Source organism: Pongo abelii, chromosome 1 (assembly GCF_028885655.2).
Source record: "Pongo abelii isolate AG06213 chromosome 1, NHGRI_mPonAbe1-v2.0_pri, whole genome shotgun sequence".
Classification (NCBI taxonomy): domain Eukaryota; kingdom Metazoa; phylum Chordata; class Mammalia; order Primates; family Hominidae; genus Pongo; species Pongo abelii.
Genome location: NC_071985.2, coordinates 186,162,325 through 186,181,882, shown reverse-complemented (window position 1 = coordinate 186,181,882; position 19,558 = coordinate 186,162,325). Strand labels below are relative to the sequence as shown.

The 19,558-nt window shown below is 39.2% G+C and overlaps 1 protein-coding gene and 1 long non-coding RNA gene across 4 annotated transcripts in view; one reads left to right on the top strand and one right to left on the bottom strand.

The window, feature by feature from the left end:
- Positions 1 to 4,071, top strand: part of LOC100444727 (cytochrome P450 4Z1) — a 49,755-nt gene extending 45,684 nt beyond the window's left edge. Inside the window, exons 10-12 of the mRNA XM_024237248.2 lie at positions 1,664 to 1,728; positions 2,786 to 2,868; positions 3,903 to 4,071. Coding sequence (XP_024093016.2) covers positions 1,664 to 1,728; positions 2,786 to 2,868; positions 3,903 to 4,071 — 317 coding nt within the window. The remainder of the gene's footprint in view (positions 1 to 1,663; positions 1,729 to 2,785; positions 2,869 to 3,902) is intronic.
- Positions 1 to 19,558, bottom strand: part of LOC129050987 (uncharacterized) — a 96,686-nt gene that overhangs the window by 16,970 nt on the left and 60,158 nt on the right. The gene's annotated exons all lie outside the window — the stretch shown is intronic.

Sequence of the window (19,558 nt, the reverse complement as noted above, 5' to 3'; positions counted from 1 at the left end):
CAAAGGCAAAAGCAAAAGGTAATGGTATGGAAAGCAGAACGGTTGCCTAACTAGTCAAAAAATACAATAGCCAGTGGGGGAGGGGCTGGTCAACAAAGAGACACACCACTAACTAATATTACACAAGTGTATGCACAGAGATTTGAAAAACCAGGAAAAAACTAGATAATTTTATAATACATAATTTACTAAAACTGATGATACTGGTAGAGATAAATAGTCTAAGCATGCCAATTTTCACAGGACTAGAGAAAAATTGTAGAGCCCCTGAAAAGAAACCAGGCCTATGTGGTTTTTCCAAAATTTTTTCAAACCTTTTAAGACTGCATAATCCCAGTAATAAGTTGTCCAGAGCATAGAAAAATAAAAACTTAGAAAGTTATTTAAGGAAGTATCACATTGATAACAAACCTAGTAAAAATTGCACAAAAATATATTTAGATAAAAATCACTTATGTATGTAAATACAAAAATTTTAAATAAAATATTAGTAAACATAATCCAACATCTCATCAAAATAAATGTATTGGCTGGGCAGGTGGCTCATGCCTGTAATCCAAACACTCTGTGAGGCCAAGGTGGGAGGATCGCTTGAGTCTGGGCAACACAGCAAGACCCCATCTCTACAAAAAGATAAAATAAAATAGTATATCATGGCCAAGTAAGTAGGTCATATTCCAAAACTGCAAAGATTGTTCAATATTAGGAATCCATTAATATAAATTATTATATTTGTAGATTTCAGGAGAAACCCATATCTTCTCCACCCTGATCAATGGATATTCCATAACATGATAAAATATTACTTCAGTGCCATATTGGCACTATATCCCATATGGTTCTATGGCTCCAAAGTATAATAAAATCTCCCAAGTAGCTGACTAGGAAAGGAAGAAAAAAAAAAAAAAAGGCAATACTCTCAGTCTTTGCTTAAACTTCTCGGTGATCCATATTGGTTTCAACCTAAAATCCTTAGAATGATCTCTTTCCCATTTTAAGGTACAAGCCCAGCCAACCTCCCCAGGCTGATCTATGGACAGTTTGCTCCCTGAATCCTGTTATACAACCTCCCAGTCACCCAAATTTGTCATGCTTTCTCAAGTATTAAAGCTTGGCTTCATGCTTTTTTATGTGCCTCAAATTCCTCTCTAAATCTTCTTTTCTTTACCTGGTTTTCTCCTACCAATTTCATGATACTTAGCTCAGCACACCTCGCCTGGGCCTTTGCTCTTGCATACATCCAAAGGCTCTATACCTGAGGTTCCCCTCTAAATTCCCCAAGCATCCCAGGCTTCCTTCTGACTTATTACTGTGTGTTGCAATTACCTGTCTCTTCCAATGGACTGTGAGCTCCTTGAAGGCTAGAGTAGATCTCACTGATCTTCACAGCACCAATTTAAGTGTCATCATAACAGATGCTTCTTAAATGGTTAAAGAAATTATGATTGTAGAATTCTTTCCTTGGTTATGAAATCTATGAATAGGTGTGAAAGAATCTTTGCTCATGCACTTAACTTGCTTTTTAAGTGTCATCATACAGATGCTTCTTAAATGGTTAAGGAAATTATGATTGTAGAATTCTTTCCTTGGTTATGAAATCTATGAATAGATGTGAAAGAATCTTTGCTCATGCACTTATCTGCTTTTTCTTCTGTTTACTCAGGAATAACTGTGTTTATCAATATTTGGGCTCTTCACCACAACCCCTATTTCTGGGAAAGCCCTCAGGTATGATTGTCCCAACTGCACCCAGTGGCATCTAATACAGCACCAAGAGGGAAGAGAAGCATCTTCACAGTCGAGGGAGCAGTTAGGATAACCATCCATCATGTAGAAAAGAACAAAACAGAACAAAAACTGTATGCTTTTAAGAGAAAAATACATTTGCATTTATAATCATCACCAGTGTTCCATGATGATGCCTTATCAACAGAAGCATATCATCCCCTGGGAAGTAGAGGGGTGTGATTAGTCGACTGACACTGCACTGTTTAACCAACTTGCTCTCTGCTTTCATTCATGTCCATAGTCAATCTAGTCACAGAGTTGTGAAGTGTATTGCAAATCACTTGTTACTGGTCATAATTAAAGTAGTAAGATTATGAACTCTTTGCTTTTTTTAAGATTTGAGCATATTTGAAGTTAGTCCTCTAGGAATATCACTCTCCTTCACACCCAGTGCTAACCTGAGAGTGAAAGGGAGAGAGGCCCTGGGAGAGAACAAGCACACTCCTGGTCTGCAAACCAGTGCTCAGACCAACCCCACAGCCCAGGAGATACTAATCAGCAGCCTCTCACAGAGACGCTCGGGCAAAAGCTGAACAACTTCAGCTTGTGACTTCAGCTTGTGAATTACCACCCCTTTCTTCTTTGCCCAAGTCACTGGCTCAGTCCATTTGGAAACCAAGACAAATAGAAAAGATAATAATTCGATTCTTTGCCCATTTTTATATGACAGAGGCACATGTTTACTGTGAAGGGAAAATAATGAAGTCACTATTTGCTCAAGTCGGATTGTCTAGATGATTTGCTGCTGCTTCTTACTATCAGGGCCTGTTTAATCTATCACTAGGTTATATAGCCTCTGCTTTCTTGGGATATATTTTCAGTGGTAGGCTTTTGGGGAACATCAAGCAGGACTTGTAGTATCCAGACATTGTAAGTTCCTAAAGGTAGCTTTGGAATTCTGTTAACAATATGTATGGGTTTTGTTTTGGTTTTGGTTTTGGTTTTTTGTTGGGGTGGGCTGGAGGGATTAGGACTGGGATCTTCACTCTCATTACAGGTCTTTAACCCCTTGAGATTCTCCGGGGAAAATTCTGAAAAAATACATCCCTATGCCTTCATACCATTCTCAGCTGGATTAAGGTAAAGACTCAAGCTGGTGAACTTGATGGAAATGTGTAATAGTGCTTACCTGACAAGTGCTTCTTCCCTTCAGGCCCTCAGTTAGCTGACACTGCTGTTGCTCCCCATCATTTTACCTGACTTGTCTTCTCTTGTGACCAGTGCATTCAGATGGTACCCTTTTGAGCCCCCAAAGGGACTGGTTAATGTTACAAAGAACAACTCTGGTCCTTGGCATATGGGCATGGATTGATGAAGGCCATCCCCATGACAGGCCCAAAGACTACACTTAAACTTGCAATGGACAAGGGTTGGGAATGCCACCTTGTTACAGGAACAAGGCAACATTGGCACCTCCTAGCTCTTGTTCCTACAGAGAGCAATGTTGTTCTAAAGTCCAAGTTTCCCTTTGGTTTGGTATGAGAGACACTTGATTTACCAAATGACAACACGATCCACTGAGTAGGCCAGGTTATTGTTCTCATGCCTGAGGCTTCAACTGCACGACCTCTAAATAATAAGAAGAAGTAGCTTTACTTTATCATGATATAAGGAAGGTTTTCAAGTTATGTGGACCCTGCAGAATCGAATGTTGATAGAACTCACTACCACTTACTTGTCAGATAGGCCCAGAAATAATAGAACCACAGTTTGCAGGTCTTGACATTAATGGACTTTCTGATCGGGGCTTACTTAACTTAAAACAAAACATTTGCTGGATTCTGCCACGTTGGAATTGGTTTAAAACATGGATCTTGGCTGGGTGTGGTGGCTCTTACCTGTAATCCTAGCACTTTGGGAGGCCAAGGCAGGCGGATTACTTGAGATCAGGAGTTCGAGACCAGCCTGGCCAACATGGTAAAACCCTGTCTCTACCAAAAATACAAAAATATTAGCTGGGCATCATGGTGAGCACCTGCAATCCAGCATGGATGACAGAAAAAAAAATGGATCTTGTTTCCCTACAAAAGTTGTCATATATAAAAAGACTGGCGTATGTTGTTAATAATATATAAATTCATTAGATGCCATTTTTTCTTTCTTGGTATCCCCAGGAACTGCATTGGGCAGCATTTTGCCATAATTGAGTGTAAAGTGGCAGTGGCATTAACTCTGCTCCGCTTCGAGCTGGCTCCAGACCACTCAAGGCCTCCCCAGCCTGTTCGTCAAGTTGTCCTCAAGTCCAAGAATGGAATCCATGTGTTTGCAAAAAAAGTTTGCTAATTTTAAGTACTTTCATATAAGAATTAATGAGACAATTTTCCTACGAAAGGAAGAACGAAAGGATAAATATAGTACAAAATATATCTATATGGTTGTTTGACAAATTATATAACTTAGGATACTTCTGACTGGTTTTGACATCCATTAACAGTAATTTTAATTTCTTTGCTGTATCTGGTGAAACCCACAAAAACACCTGAAAAAACTCAAGCTGACTTCCACTGCGAAGGGAAATTACTGGCTCGTGTAACTAGTGGTAGAGTGGCTTTCAAGCATAGTTTGATCAAGATTCCACTCAATATCTGCATTCCTTTTATCTCTGCAAATATCTGCATGATAGCTTTATTCTCAGTTATCTTTCCCCATAATAAAAAATATCTGCCACCTTCTGAGTCCCATAGTCTCTCATTATACAATGTAGGGAATGGATAAATTGATGACAATGTATTAGAAAGCCTAGACACTTAAGAGGAATTCTGAATACAGAAAAGTCTGATACATGAATTCCCATTTGGAATATTTAGAGGATGCCACGCAGTACGGAACTCTTGCTCAACATGGAGTAACATAGCTACGGAATGTTTCAGCAGAGGCGGGGTCCAGATAGAACAACCTAATCCCCCATGCTGGAGTGTGCTATAATAGAGATACAGAAATTCCCATATATCTGCGGTGGAAAACACAGAATCATTAAGAGAGCCAAGAAGCATCACAAGAGAGCCAAGAGGAATCATTATGAATCCAGGAGTGAGTGACTGGAATTAAACTATGCTAAAGTCCATGCATCTTTTGAGGTTGTAGGGTGGGCAGTGGGGGAGTGGTTAAAATACCAAATAACTTTTGACTTGATCAAGCATGAAAAATAAAATTCTCAAACATAGTAACTAAAGAATAGAAATAAAATGTATACATTTGAAATCTGTAGAGGAAAATACAGAATAAGAAAAAATAGGATATAAAGAGCCAAAAAAAAAGGGGGGGCAATACATACTCCCAAAAAGAAGGGGAAAAATAAGCATAGAAAAGGAAGCACAAAGTAAAATAGTAGAAACATATCCAAATACATCAATAATTAATGAGTAGAAGATAATCAATGGATAGAAGAACTCACAAGTTAAGATGCAGAGGTTGTGAAATTGGATTTTTTTAAATTCCAGACATTACTAAAACATAAGACCATGAAATTATTGAAAGTAAAAAGGTGGTAAATATATGCCAGAAAAATACTAATGGAATCAGAGTAACTATATCAGTATTAGATAAAATAGATGAAATAAAAACAAAACATTATCAGTGATAGTCATTATGTGTAATCCACCACATAAACACAATTAAAAACAAAAACCATATAATCATCTCAGTAGAGGCAGAAAACACTTTTGATAAAATCTAACATCTCTTCATGATAAAAAAAACCCTCAACAAACTAGACATTGAAGAAATGTACCTCAAATTAATAAGAGCCATCTATGACAAACCCACAGCCAACATCATACTGAATGGGCAAAAGTTAGAAGCATTCCCCTTGAGAACTGGAACAAGACATGGATGCCCACTCTCACCACTCTTACTCAAAATAGCACTGGAAGTCCTAGCCAGAACAATCAGGCAACAGAAACAAATAAAAGGCATCAAAATAGGAAAAGAGGTCAAACTATCTGTCTTCATGGATGATATGATTCTATACCTTAAAACCCCTAAAGACTCTGCCAAAAGGCCCCTGGAACTGATAAATGACTTCAGTAAAGTTTTGGGATACCAAATCAATGGCCAAAAGTCAGTAGCATTTCTATAAACCAATACATCCAAGCTGAGATCCAAATCAAGAACACAATCCCTATACCACAGCTACAAAAAGAATACCTAGGAATATATCTAACCAACTATGTGAAAGGTCTCTACAAGGAGAACTACAAAATGCTGCTGAAAGAAATCAGAGATAACACAAACAAATGGGAAAACATTTCATGCTCATGAATTGGTAGCATCAAAATTGTTAAAATGACCATACTTCCCAAAGCAATCTACAGATTCAGTGCTATTCCTATCAAGCCAGCAATGTCCTTTTTCACAGAATTAGGGAAAAAAAAGAGCCTGAATAGTCAAAGCAATCCTAAGCAAAAAGAACAAAGCCAGAGGCATCACATTACCCACTTCAAACTACACTACAAGGCTACAGTAGCCAAAATAGCATGGTACTGGTACAAAATAAACACATACACCAATGGAACAGAATAGAGACCCCAGAAATAAAGCCATACACCTGCAATCTTCTGGTCTTCAACAAGCTTGAGAAAATAAGTAATGGGGAAAAAGACTCTGTATCCATTAAATTGTGCTGGGATAACTGGCTATCTATATGCTGAAGAATGAAACTGGACCCCATCTATATGCTGAAGAATGAAACTAGACCCCTTATACAAAAATTTACTCAAGAGGGATTAAAGACTTAAATGTAAGACCTCAAACTATAACAATTCTAGAAGAAAACCTAGGAAATAACCTTCTCCATTTCAGCCCTGGCAAAGAATTTATGGCTAAGTCCCCAAAAGCAATTGTGACAAAAACAAAAATTGATAAGTAGGACTAAGCAAACTAAAGAGCTTCTGCACAGCAAGATAAACTATCAAGAGAGTAAACAGACAACCTGAAGAATGGGAGAAAATATTTGCAAACCATGCATCCAACAGAGGTCTAATATCCAGAATCTATAAGGAGTTTAAACAAATCAACAAGCAAAAAGCAAAGAACTCCATGAAAAAGTGGACATGCATGTCTTTTTTTCTAAAGAAGAAAGAAGACACATGTGGCCAACAAGCATGTAAAAAAAAGCTCAATATCACTGATCATCAGAGAAATACAAATCAAAACCACAAGAAGATACCATCTCACACCAGTCAGAATGGCTTTTGTTAAAAAGTCAAAAAATAATGATGTTGGTGAGGCTGTGGAGAAAAAGGGACACTTATACACTGTTGGTAGGATGTAAATTAGTTCAGCCACTGTGGAGAGCAGTTTGGAGATTTCTCAAAGAACTAAGAGCTGAACTACCATTGGACCCAGCAATCCTATTACTGGGTATATACCCAAAGGAAAATAAATCGCTCTACCAAAAGGACACATGCACCCAATGTTCATCATCATGCTATTCACAATAGCAAAAGCATGGCATCAATGCAGATGCCCATCAATGGTGGATTGGACAAAGAAGATGTGGCACATATACCCAATGGAATACTATGCAGCCATAAAAAAAGAACAACATCATGTCCTTTGCAGCAACATGGATGTAGCTGGAGGCCATTATTCTAAGCTAAGTAACACATAAACAGAAAGCCAAATACGATATGTTCTCACTTATAAGTGGGAGCTAAATATTGGACATATGTACACATGGACATAAAAATGAGAAATAGACACTGGGGACTATTAGAAGGAACAGAGAGAGAGTGGCACAAAGGCTGAAAAACTACCTATTGGCTACTACATTCACTACTTGGGTGACAGGTTCTAACATACCCCAAACCTAAGCATCACACAATATACCCAGGTAACAAACATGCACTATACTTCAAGGCTACAGTAGCCAAAACAGCATGGTACTGGCACAAAAATAGACACGTAGAACAATGGAAAAAAATAGACAGCCCGGAAATAAATGCATACAACTACAACCTTCTTTAATTTGACACCAAATAAAAGTGGACCCAGAGGAAGAAATAAAGACCGTTAGATGCATACATACACACATATTAACGTGTGTACGTATATATACATATACATAGAATATCTTTTAAATCTTATTTTCTTAATTTCATTAAACAATATATGACTTTAAAGAAAAAATCAAACTGTATTGTTGGGCTTATATATGTTTATATATATTATAATATGTAATACTTATATATTATATAAATATATTATGTATATTTATATATAATATATTTTATTATATTATATATAAAATATCACCAATAATAGTAAGGATATGAAAAAGGGGAAATGGAAATATACTGTTGCAAGGTTGCTATATTTTACCTGAAATAATTTAACATAAACTTAAAGAAGGTTTAAAACCAGTCAAACTGCATATTGTAATCCCTAAAGCAACCACTAAAAAGTAATGCAAAGAGAGAGAACTAATAAATCAGCTGACACATTAAAATGAAATAATGAAGAATACTTGATTAATACAAATGATGGCATGAAAGGATAAATAGGGAAATATATAATAACCAGATGAGACGAACAGAAAAAAATAGCAAAATGGCAGACCTGTATTCGACCACATCAATAATTACATTAAAGATTACTAGACTAACCACTCCAATCAAAGAAAGAGACTGATGAACTGGATTTTTTAAAAAGCAGGGACAGACAGCCTATGTGTTATACTCAAGAGATGAACTTCAAATAGAAAGACAAAAATAGCTTTAAAATAAAAACAACAGAGAAAGCTATGTTATGCAAACAGTGAGCAAAAGAAATATGGAGTATCTATACTATTATCAGACAAAATTACTACTGATAAAGAATATTATCAGAGACAAGGAGGAACACTTCATGATAACAGAGGATCAATGCATCAGATAGATTATGTGCTTCACAACAGAGCTTCACATAGCATGCAGCAAAACTTTCAGAAATAAGGAAATAAATACACAAATTCAAAATCATAGATGGAGAATTTAGCACATGGCTTTTAGAAATCGATCTACAACTAACAAAAATATAGTAAGAATACTGAATATCTGAATAACACTACCAATCACCTTAGTCTAATTGACATTTGTAGAACATTAGACACAACTGTAGAATACACATTCTTTTCAAATGCACATGGAACATTGATCAAAATATGTTGATCTTTAAAAAAACCGATTTCAAAGGGTTGAAATTTTTAATTGTTACCTGAGAAGCCCAGAAACAAATTAAAAATCAGTAAAAACAAGATATCTGAAAAAGCTTAATATATGTGAAAATTTTATCTATTTTGGGATAAATAATTGATATTTATTAATTGATATTGAGATAATTGGCTAACTAATCATTTGAGGAAAAATAAGTTTCATTTCCCACCTATTTGTATGTAGATAAATAAGCAAATAAATTCCAGGGGAAATGGTTTTAAACTTACGTTTTTATGTATTGAACACCCTGGTACACATTTGCTTTTTTTTTTTTTCATTCTACTGGAAGTTTTAGGGTACATGTGCACAACGTGCAGGTTTGTTACATATGTATACCTGTGCCATGTTTGTGTGCTGCCTCTCTCACCACTCCTATTCAACAGAGTGTTGGAAGTGCTGGCCAGGGCAATCAGGCAGGAGAAAGAAATAAGGGGTATTCAATTAGGAAATGAGGAAGTCAAATTGTCCCTGTTTGCAGATGACATGATTGTGTATCTAGAAAACCCCATCATCTCAGCCCAAAATCTCCTTAAGCTGATAGGCAACTTCAGCAAAGTCTCAGGATACAAAATCAATGTGCAAAAATCACAAGCATTCTTATACACCAATAACAGAGAAACAGAGAGCCAAATCATGAGTGAACTCCCATTCACAATTGCTTCAAAGAGAATAAAATACCTAGGAATACAACTTACAAGGGACGTGAAGGACCTCTTCAAGGAGAACTACAAATCACTGCTCAATGAAATAAAAGAGGATACAAACAAATGGAAGAACATTCCATGCTCATGGATAGGAAGAATCAATATTGTGAAAATAGCCATACTGCCCAAGGTAATTTATACATTCAATGACATCCCCATCGAGCTACCCATGACTTTCTTCACAGAATTGGAAAAAACTACTTTAAAGTTCATATGGAACCAAAAAAGAGCCCTCATTGCCAAGTCACTCCTAAGCCAAAAGAACAAAGCTGGATGCATCATGCTACCAGACTTCAAACTATACTACAAGGCTACAATAACCAAAACAGCATGGTACTGGTACCAAAACAGAGATATAGACCAAAGGAACAGAACAGAGCCCTCAGAAATAATGCCACATATCGACAACTATCTGATGTTTGACAAACCTGACAAAAACAAGAAATGGGGAAAGGATTCCCTATTTAATAAATGGTGCTGGGAAAACTGGCTACCCACATATAGAAAGCTGAATCTGGATCCCTTCCTTACACCTTATACAAAAATTAACTCAAGATGGATTAAAGACTTAAATATTAGACCTAAAACCATAAAAACCCTAGAAGAAAACCTACACAATACAATTCAGGACATAGGCATGGGGAAGGACTTCATGTCTAAAACACCAAAAGCAATGGCAACAAAAGCCAAAATTGACAAATGGGATCTAATTAAACTAAAGAGCTTCTGCACAGCAAAAGAAACTACCATCAGAGCGAACAGGCAACCTACAAAATGGGAGAAATTTTTTGCAATCTACTCACCTAACAAAGGGCTAATATCCAGAATCTACAAAGAACTCAAACAAATTTGTAAGAAAAAAACAAACAACCCCATCAAAAAGTGGGCGAGGATGTGAACAGACACTTCTCAAAAGAAGACATTTATGCAGCCAAAAGACACATGAAAAAATGCTCATCATCACTGGCCATCAGAGAAATGCAATTCAAAACCGCAATAAGACACCGTCTCACACCAGTTAGAATGGTGATCATTAAAAAGTCAGGAAACAACAGGTGCTGGAGAGGATGTGGAGAAATAGGAACACTTTTACATGGTTGATAGGACTGTAAAATAGTTCAACCATTGTGGAAGTCAGTGTGGTGATTCCTCAGGGATCTAGAATTAGAAATACCATTTGACCTAGCCATCCCATTACTGGGTATATACCCAAAGGATTATAAAACATGCTGCTATAAAGACACATACACACATATGTTTATTGCGGCACTATTCACAATAGCAAACATTTGGAACCAACCCAAATATCCAACAATGATAGACTGGATTCAGAAAATGTGGCACATATACAGCATGAAATACTATGCAGCCATAAGAAATGATGGGTTCATGTCCTTTGTGGGTACATAGATGAAGCTGAAAACAATCATTCTCAGCAAACTATCGCAGGGACAAAAAACCAAACAACGCATGTTCTCACTCATAGGTGGGAATTGAAAATGAGAACATATGGACACAGGAAGGGGAACATCACACACCAGGGCCTGTTGTGGGGTGGGGGGAGGGGGGAGGGATAGCATTAGGAGATGTACCTAATGTTAAAAGACGAGTTAATGGGTGCAGCACACCAACATGGCACATGTAAACATATGCAACAAACCTGCATGTTGTGCACATGTACCCTAAAACTTAAAGTATGATAAAAAGAAACCCACAAATCAAATCCCTGAGCTAATCTACCCACAGGAGTAACTGCTTCAAGATGCCACCAAGGGGCATCTTGGTGTTCCCTCCTCTGCCTTGGTTTGCCTAAACACTGAATCAGGAAATATCCAGGAACGAATATATCAGTTTCATTTTTACAACGTGGCATTCAAAACTGAACTGAGTCTCCTCAGGATGGTGATATAACCAGCTCAAAGTTTTGCTTTTTCCAGCTGTCATTCATTGATTTAATCAGTATGTATTTCTTGGGCATCATCAACAGACATACTCATTGGCTTCATGCAATGGCAAGCAAAGGACATAGCAGCTGAGTTACCACATTTCGAGAGGTTTTGTGGAGGTATCTGAGTAGTAAATAAATGGGATAGGCCAGGCTCAGTTTCTCACACCAGTAATCCCAGCACTTTGGGAGGCCAAGGTGGGTGGATTGCCTGAGGTCAGGAGTTTGAGAACAGCCTGGCCAAAATGGTGAAACCCTGTCACTACTAAAAATACAAAAATTGGGCATGCATAGTGTTGGGTGCCTGTAATTCCAGCTACTCAGGAGGCTGAGGCAGGAGAATCACTCTAACCTAGGAGGCTGAGGTTTCAGTGAGCTGAGATTGTGTCACTGCATTCCAGCCAGGGTGACAGAGCAAGGCTATGTCTCAATAAATAAATACATACATACATACATATATACATACATACATAAAATAATAAAGAAATAAATAAGTGGGATACATATATACTTACTAATAAGTCTCGACAATCACAAGCACACTATTCTAAGAGTTACATTCATACTCTGCATATGGCTCTATATTCTGCTTTTATCACTTTCCTATATGCTTTACTCATATCATTAAACATTCTCCATAAACATCGCTTTCAATGACTGTGCTACACCTAGCCCCATGGTTGCCATTCACTTTCTCACAGGAGCTGCCCTGGATAGTGGGACTTGCATTTATGCCAATATCTGGAGTTCATAATCTGACGCATCTTCCTACTATTTGTGAACACTGAATAAAACATAGCAAACATGAAATGACCCCTGGAAAGTTTAGGGGGTGCCATCTGGACTGGAGGCTCAACTTAATCATGATCTCATTTAAATTAATGGTTAACAGCAAAGTCTCTGGAGCCTGACTGCCTGGGTTACAATCCTGGCTGTACCTCTTACCAACTGGGGGATTCTGGATAGGGAGCTACCCTGATTGTGCCTTAGCTTTCCCACCTATGATATGAAGATTTTTTTTAAAATCTCTTTTGTAGAGTTTTTATGAAGAAAGCATGTAAAGTTTTGGCTTCATGGCCAGAGCATAACAAGTGCTCACTAAATGTTGGCCATTACCACATTTTGAGCCCAACTCTAAAGAAATTGTGAATCAAGGGAGGGGGAGAAAAAAAAGCACAACGAGAATTCAAAGCCAAAATCTCTGAATTCAGAGCTACTGTTGCTCATGCTATGAGAGAAAAACAGGTGCTGATCCAAGTAGGGAAAGAGTCAGGGTCCAAGGGTCCCCTGTGGGGGTTAGGGAGGTAGTGATGGTTGGTGGAAAGTACCCACAGAACTAGGGGAGGTTGGGTGGAATGAAGTGTAAATAGTTAATGTCCCTACTCTTTGGTTTGGATAGGAGCCCAGCATTTGAGGCAGAAAGAAAAGAACTCTGACTGTCTGGGTTCTGGAATGTGTCAGCTGCCATGAGTGGGGCAAAGGAGGAAGGTGTTGGGCATAAGAGTTTAGATTGATTAGGGAGCAGGAGGAAATAGGGCTCCTGGGAGAGCTGACTTTCATGGAACTCTTTCTGAAATCTACTTTATGTTCTGAGTTGATGACCTTTGGTATGACCTTGTAGAGATAATTATAAAAAAGTGAGAGGAGTGGTAATTTGAAGAGGAGCTTGTCCCATTTCTGCTCTTTCATGTATGATCTCCATGAATCTGCCAGTGCTTTTTCCTTTTTCTAGTATTTACCAACTGGTAAACTCCTCTTCGTCCTTAAAGACCTCTTTACTTATTTATTTTCTCTGTCTCTGAATGGCCCAAGCCCACAATTTTTTCATTCAGTACACCCTATATAATGTTTTAACACAATAATTTATTTTTCTTCCTTTAGCTACTAAATGGTGGGGTTTAAAAAAACCTTTGTTTTTGAATAAATAAATGAGTGAATAAGTGAATAATTCTATGAGATATTCAGAGAAGTGCTTGTAATCCCAGCACTTTGGGAGGCCAAGGTGGGTGGATCATGAGGTCAGAAGATCAAGATATTCAGAGAAATGATTGTAATCCCCCCCATTTTAGTTTTCTAGGGCTATTGTGAAAAAAAAAATACCAGAAAGTTAGTGGTTGTAGCAGTCCTGCACCTGTTTTCCCACCTTTCTTGACCACAAAGAAAGGGGTCCGGGCTGCTGGATTCTAGTGGACCTTTACCAGTGTGCCCAATATTGTGTTTGCATGCAGGGGTGAGTCCCTGAGCTGGGCTGGGTTCCTGAGTACTTACTATTAACCCAGGTGCCCCATCAAGATGCATTCCTACAAGCAACAGTTCTCTCTTATGCAAATTCATTTCAGAGAGGGTGTGGGTAACCTATTGAGTCAGGATTGAGAGAGTTTTTTTATTTTGTAAGTACTTTAAGGCTTGGCTGAGTGCAAACATCTCAAAGGTTTGAGCAGACCAGTTATTAGGCAATTTTCTTAACTCTGCTTCTACAGGACGTTCCCTCAATTATTGAATACCCATTGTGTTTTTTTCTCAATCACCTGGCAGTAACCATCTATTGTCCTGTCCTGAAGGGAGTTTCTCCTAGGTCTGGTTGGACCTGTGTATGGTAATTAAGATTTAAATCCCCTGTTAGGAAACCTGCTGGGTGAAGGGAATTTTAAATGGTTAATGTTAAATTACCCTTATCTAACAGAATAACCCCATACTTTAAGATTTTTGAGTTAGTAACCTACCTTTTTTGCTTTTTTGACTTAGGATAGTTCTGAACTGGTGAGGTGGGCTCACAGTGAGGTTTCCTCTAAAGGCTAATTTTCTAATTTCTTCTGTTAGCAAAGCAGTTGCTGCTACAGATTGAATGCATGTAGGCCATCCGCAGGTTCCTGGTTAAGGATTTTTGATAGGAAGGCTACTGGTTGTCAGTGGCCTCAGTGCTTTTTGGCTATGCTCTTGTTTACACTGACAACAAAGTGGTATTGGAGAGCCATAGGGTCATGGAGAAAACCTTCATTTATCAATTATAGGTTTTAAATTTACCCTGGCTTTCAAACAAATAGGGTACACTGGTTTTTCTTTACTACTTCTATCTTTCTCTTTCTCTCTTTCTTTCTCCTTTCTGTCTTTGTAGATGCATTTTGGAAGCACAGTGGAAGGATGTTCACTCATTGTACACATTTGCCACTGTAGGAATATGCACCTCCCTTTTATTTACTCAATTTACTTTCATCCTGATCTATTATGTTGTTGTAGACACTGTTCCAGTTGTTAAAGTATTAGGTTATCAGTTCTAAGGCCCTGGCAAGGGTGGTGTAGAACGGGTCCCACAATACTGCCCATGTGGAGAGCTGTATGTCTAAATTGGGAGGGACAATGGGGACAAGACTCCCTGGGTTCATAGCCTAGGGGCCTAAGGATGCAGCGTAGAGCTTCCTTAGGTCCCTTTGGAGATACAACCTGCTCTAATACTTGGGAGAGGAAGTGAAAGCCTGAAGCATTAGTATCTAGGAGGCAGTGATCAGAGGAAGTCGATTCAGAAGTAAGGAGAATCTTGGGGCTACACTTTCAAGAAAGTCATGGTCAGGACCCAGGAGGTATGGGTCAGAATGAACGGTAGCGGCACACACATGGGAGACTGTTGAGTAGAGACTTCTGGCTGTGCCATGAAGTCAACCGGCTAATGCTGGGAGTTTGGTATGACAGCTTTCTGCCTCTAGTCCACACTCAGCTTCCCCAGGAAAATTGAAAGCAGAAGCTGGTTCCAGGCAGACCAACGCTCCCAACCCAGAAAACGTTGGGGGTTGTTAGAAAGCCCTTTCCCAGACAGCCTCACACCTGAGTCTTAAGTCCAGCAGCCATGCTAATCATTTTTAACCACCCGACAGGCACCTGGTATTTTCATCCAATTCTAAGGAAGGATAGGACAGAATAGCAAGAGAAAGTGGTCCAATATTACTCACCGCTTTGGAGGTCCCTTCATTGTCACCAAAATGTTACTGGGGGGGTCCTTGTTCTTAGAGCTCCCAAGATGGTGGTGGGCCACTTCCAAAATGGTGGCAATCCTCTTGTTCTCTGACATGGGGTTCTTGGCCTCACAAATTTTAAGGAATGGACTCTTGTGCCATGCGGTGAGTGTTACAGCCTTATCAGAAGCCATGGGTCACGGAAGAGAACCACGGAACCCAGTGACCAGTGTTCAGCTCGATTAGGATGAACCTGGGCCCTTAACTGTGCAAGAACAATAGCAAGCCTTTAGCCCAATCAGGAGTGGCAATGGGCACCTCACTGGATCAGGAGTGCCATGGACACCCTGCCGGATCTGGAGGGGTGGAAGTCAGTGGTGGGTCCGGGACGGTGGCACACAGCACTGTTTGGATGGTGATTGAAAGCTCAGCTCAAGCCATCACAAACATAGACCAGAAGAGTGTTCAGTTGCAAGATTTAATAGAGTGAAAATAGAGCTCCCATAAAATGGGAGGGGACCCAAAGGGGGGTGCCAGGTTTTTTCAGTATATAATATTATGTCATCTGCAAACAAGGACAATTTGACTTCTTCCTTTCTAATTTAGCTGTCCCTTATTTCTACTTGGCCTAATTGCTCTAGCTAGGGCTTCCAACACTATGTTGAATATGAATAGCGAGATAGGGCATCCTTGTCTTGTTGTGGTTCTTAAAGGAAAAACTTTCAGTTTTTCCCCCAATCAGTTTGTTAGCCACAGGTTTTTCATAAATGGCCTTTGCTGGGTTTAAAACATTTTCATTGAAGACCTACATGTGCAGGGCTCTGTTCCAGACATCTCAGTGAACAGAGACCAAAATCATTCCGCCCTTTCATTCTGTGGGAAGTACAGATAATAGACAGATAATACAGTAAAATAATCACAAACAGCAATGAGTGCTGAGAATAAAGACAGTGCTATGAGAGACACTAAAGGGAAGGACCCACTTAAATAGGTGATCTGGGAAGGCCTCTTGTCATAGACAAGACTTGATGTGAAACCCAAAGGATGGTGAGACTCTGGCTGTGTGAAGCACAAGGAAAGAACATTAAGTGTGGGAGGAACAACAATCATAAAGGCTCTGGGGTGGGAAAGATCATGGTGTATTTTAGGAGCTGCCCCATGGTGAGACAGTCACCTGAGAAGAAGTTGAAGAGATCACATGGATGGTGACATATGCCCTATATTAGGGTATGATAAGAATGAAGAAGGATAATGGCTAAAAACACTTTGCTCCATGCCCAGAACCTAGCAAGTATTATCCTAAGGAAATGATACTCAGATATTAGCAAAACTGAAGTTAGGAATTTGAAATGAGGATCCTGACCCTCACACTCACATGCTTTGTAATCTGAAAGTCACTTAACATCTCTAGGCCTTGGTTCACCTGTCTGTAAAATAAGGTTAATATTAATGACACCTAGTAAATTAAGGAGTAGCTGTGATTGTGCTTAGCAAAGGTAAAGCACTCAGCAAATACAGAAGAGACATTTTGAGGCTTAATGGCATGCTGGCACTGTGCAAGGTACGGAGGTAATAAGACCTCCCTTTCTCAGAATCACATCTGCCTCTCATTCCAGGTAGGAAGTGATGATACAGAAGGTCCTCAGCTAAAACTAAACATATTTCTGTGCCTTCCATCAGACTAGAAAAGCAAGCAAATATTTAAGTTTTAAAGGTTGGTGCCTGGAACATACAGTTCTTGTAGAGGAGTAAAAGTAAACAGGAAATGTAATGTTACATCAGCATCAAACTCACCTTTATCAAAACCCAGAAATCAAGTCCCTGGGCTGATCTACCCACAGGAGTAACTGCTTCAAGATGCCACCAAGGGGCATCTTGGTGTTCCCTCCTCTGCCTTGGCTTGCCTAAACCCTGAATCAGGAAATATCCAGCCACAAATATATCAATTTTATTTTTACAACGTGGCATTCAAAACTGAACTGAGTCTCCTCAGGATGGTGATATAACCAGTTCAAAGTTTTGCTTTTTCCAGCTGTCACTCATTGATTCAATCAGTAGGTATTTCTTGGGCATCATCAACAGACAGAGTCATCTGCATCATATGATGGGAAGCAATGGACATAGAAGCTGAGTTCCCACCTTTCAGGAGTTTTTGGGGAGGTATCTGAGTAGTAAATAAATGGGATAGGCCAATCTCAGTATCTCGCACCCAAAATCCCAGCACCTTGGGAGGCCAAGGTGGGCGGACTGCCTGAGGTCAGGAGTTTGAGACCAGCCTGGCAAACATGGTGAATCCCTGTCACTACTAAAAATACAAAAATTAGCCAGGCATGGTGGTGGGTGACTGTAATCCCAGTTACTCAGGAGGCTGAGGCAGGAGAATCACTCTAACCTAGGAGGCTGAGGTTTCAGTGAGCTGAGATCGTGCCACTGCATTCCAGCCGGGGCAAGAGAGCAAGACTCTATCAGAATAAATAAATAAATAAATAAAGTAATAAAGAAATAAAGTAATAAAGAAATAAATAAATAGATAAATAAGTGGGATAGATATATACTTGCTAATAAGTCTTGACAATCACAAGCACACTTTTCTAAGAGTTACATTCATACTCTGCATACGGCTCTATATTCTGCTTTTATCACTTTCCTATATGCTTTACTCATATCATTAAACATTCTCCATAAACATCACTTTCAATGACTGTGCTACACCTAGCCCCATGGTTGCCATTCAGTTTCTCACAGGAGCTGCCCTGGATAGTGAGACTTGCATTTATGCCAATATGTGGAGTTCATAATCTGACACATCTTCCTGCTATTAGGAAACACTGAATAAAACAGAGCAAACATGAAATGACCCCTGGAAACTTTAGGGGCTGCCATCTGGACTGGAGGCTCAACTTAATCATGATCTCATTTAAATTAATGGTTAACAGCAAAGTCTCTGCAGCCTGACTGCCTGAGTTACAATCCTGGCTGTACCTCTTACTAATTGGGGGATTCTGGACAGGCAGCTACCCTGATTGTGCCTTAGCTTTGCCACCCATAATATGAAGATTTTTTAAAAACCTCTTTTGTAGAGTTTTTGTGAAGAATTCATGTAAAGTTTTGGCTTCATGGCCAGAACATAACAAGTGCTCACTAAATGTTGGCCATTACCACATTTTGAGCCCAAATTTAAAGAAATTGAGAATCTAGGGAGGGAAAAAAAAAAAGCACAATGAGAATTCAAAGCCAAAACCTCTGACTTCAGAGCTACTGTTGCCCCTGCTATGGGAGAAAAACAGGTGCTGATCCAAGTGGGGAAAGAGTCAGGGTCCAAGGGTCCCCAGTGGGGCTTAGGGAGGGAGTGATGGCTGGTGGAAAGTAGCCACAGAACTAGGGGAGGTTGGGCAGAGTGAAGTGTAAATAGTTACATATCCCTAGTCTTTGGTTTGGACAGGAGCCCAGGATTTGAGGCAGAAAGAAAAGAACGCTGACTCTCTGGGTTCTGGAATGAGTCACCTGCCATGAGTGGGGCAAAGGAGGAAGATGTTGGGCATAAGAGTTTAGATGGATTAGGGAGCAGGAGGAAATGGGGCCCCTGGGAGAGCTGACTTCCAAGGAATTCTTTCCGAAATCTACTGATTTATGTTCTGAATTCATGACATTTGGTATGACCTTGTGGAGATAATTATGAAAAAAGTGACAGGAGTGAGAACTTGAAGAGGAGCTCATCCCATTTCTGCTCTTTCATGTATGATCTCCATGAATCTGCCAGTGATTTGTCCTTTTTCCAGTATTTACCAACCAGTAAACTCCTCTTCATCCTTAAAGACCTCTTTACTTATTTATTTTCTCTGTCTCTGAATAGCCCAAGCCCACAAATTATTCCTTCAGTGCACCCTCTATAATGTTTTAACACAATAATTTATTTTTCTTCCTTTAGCTACTAAATGGTGGGGTTAAAAAAACCTTTGTTTTCGAATAAATAAATGAGTG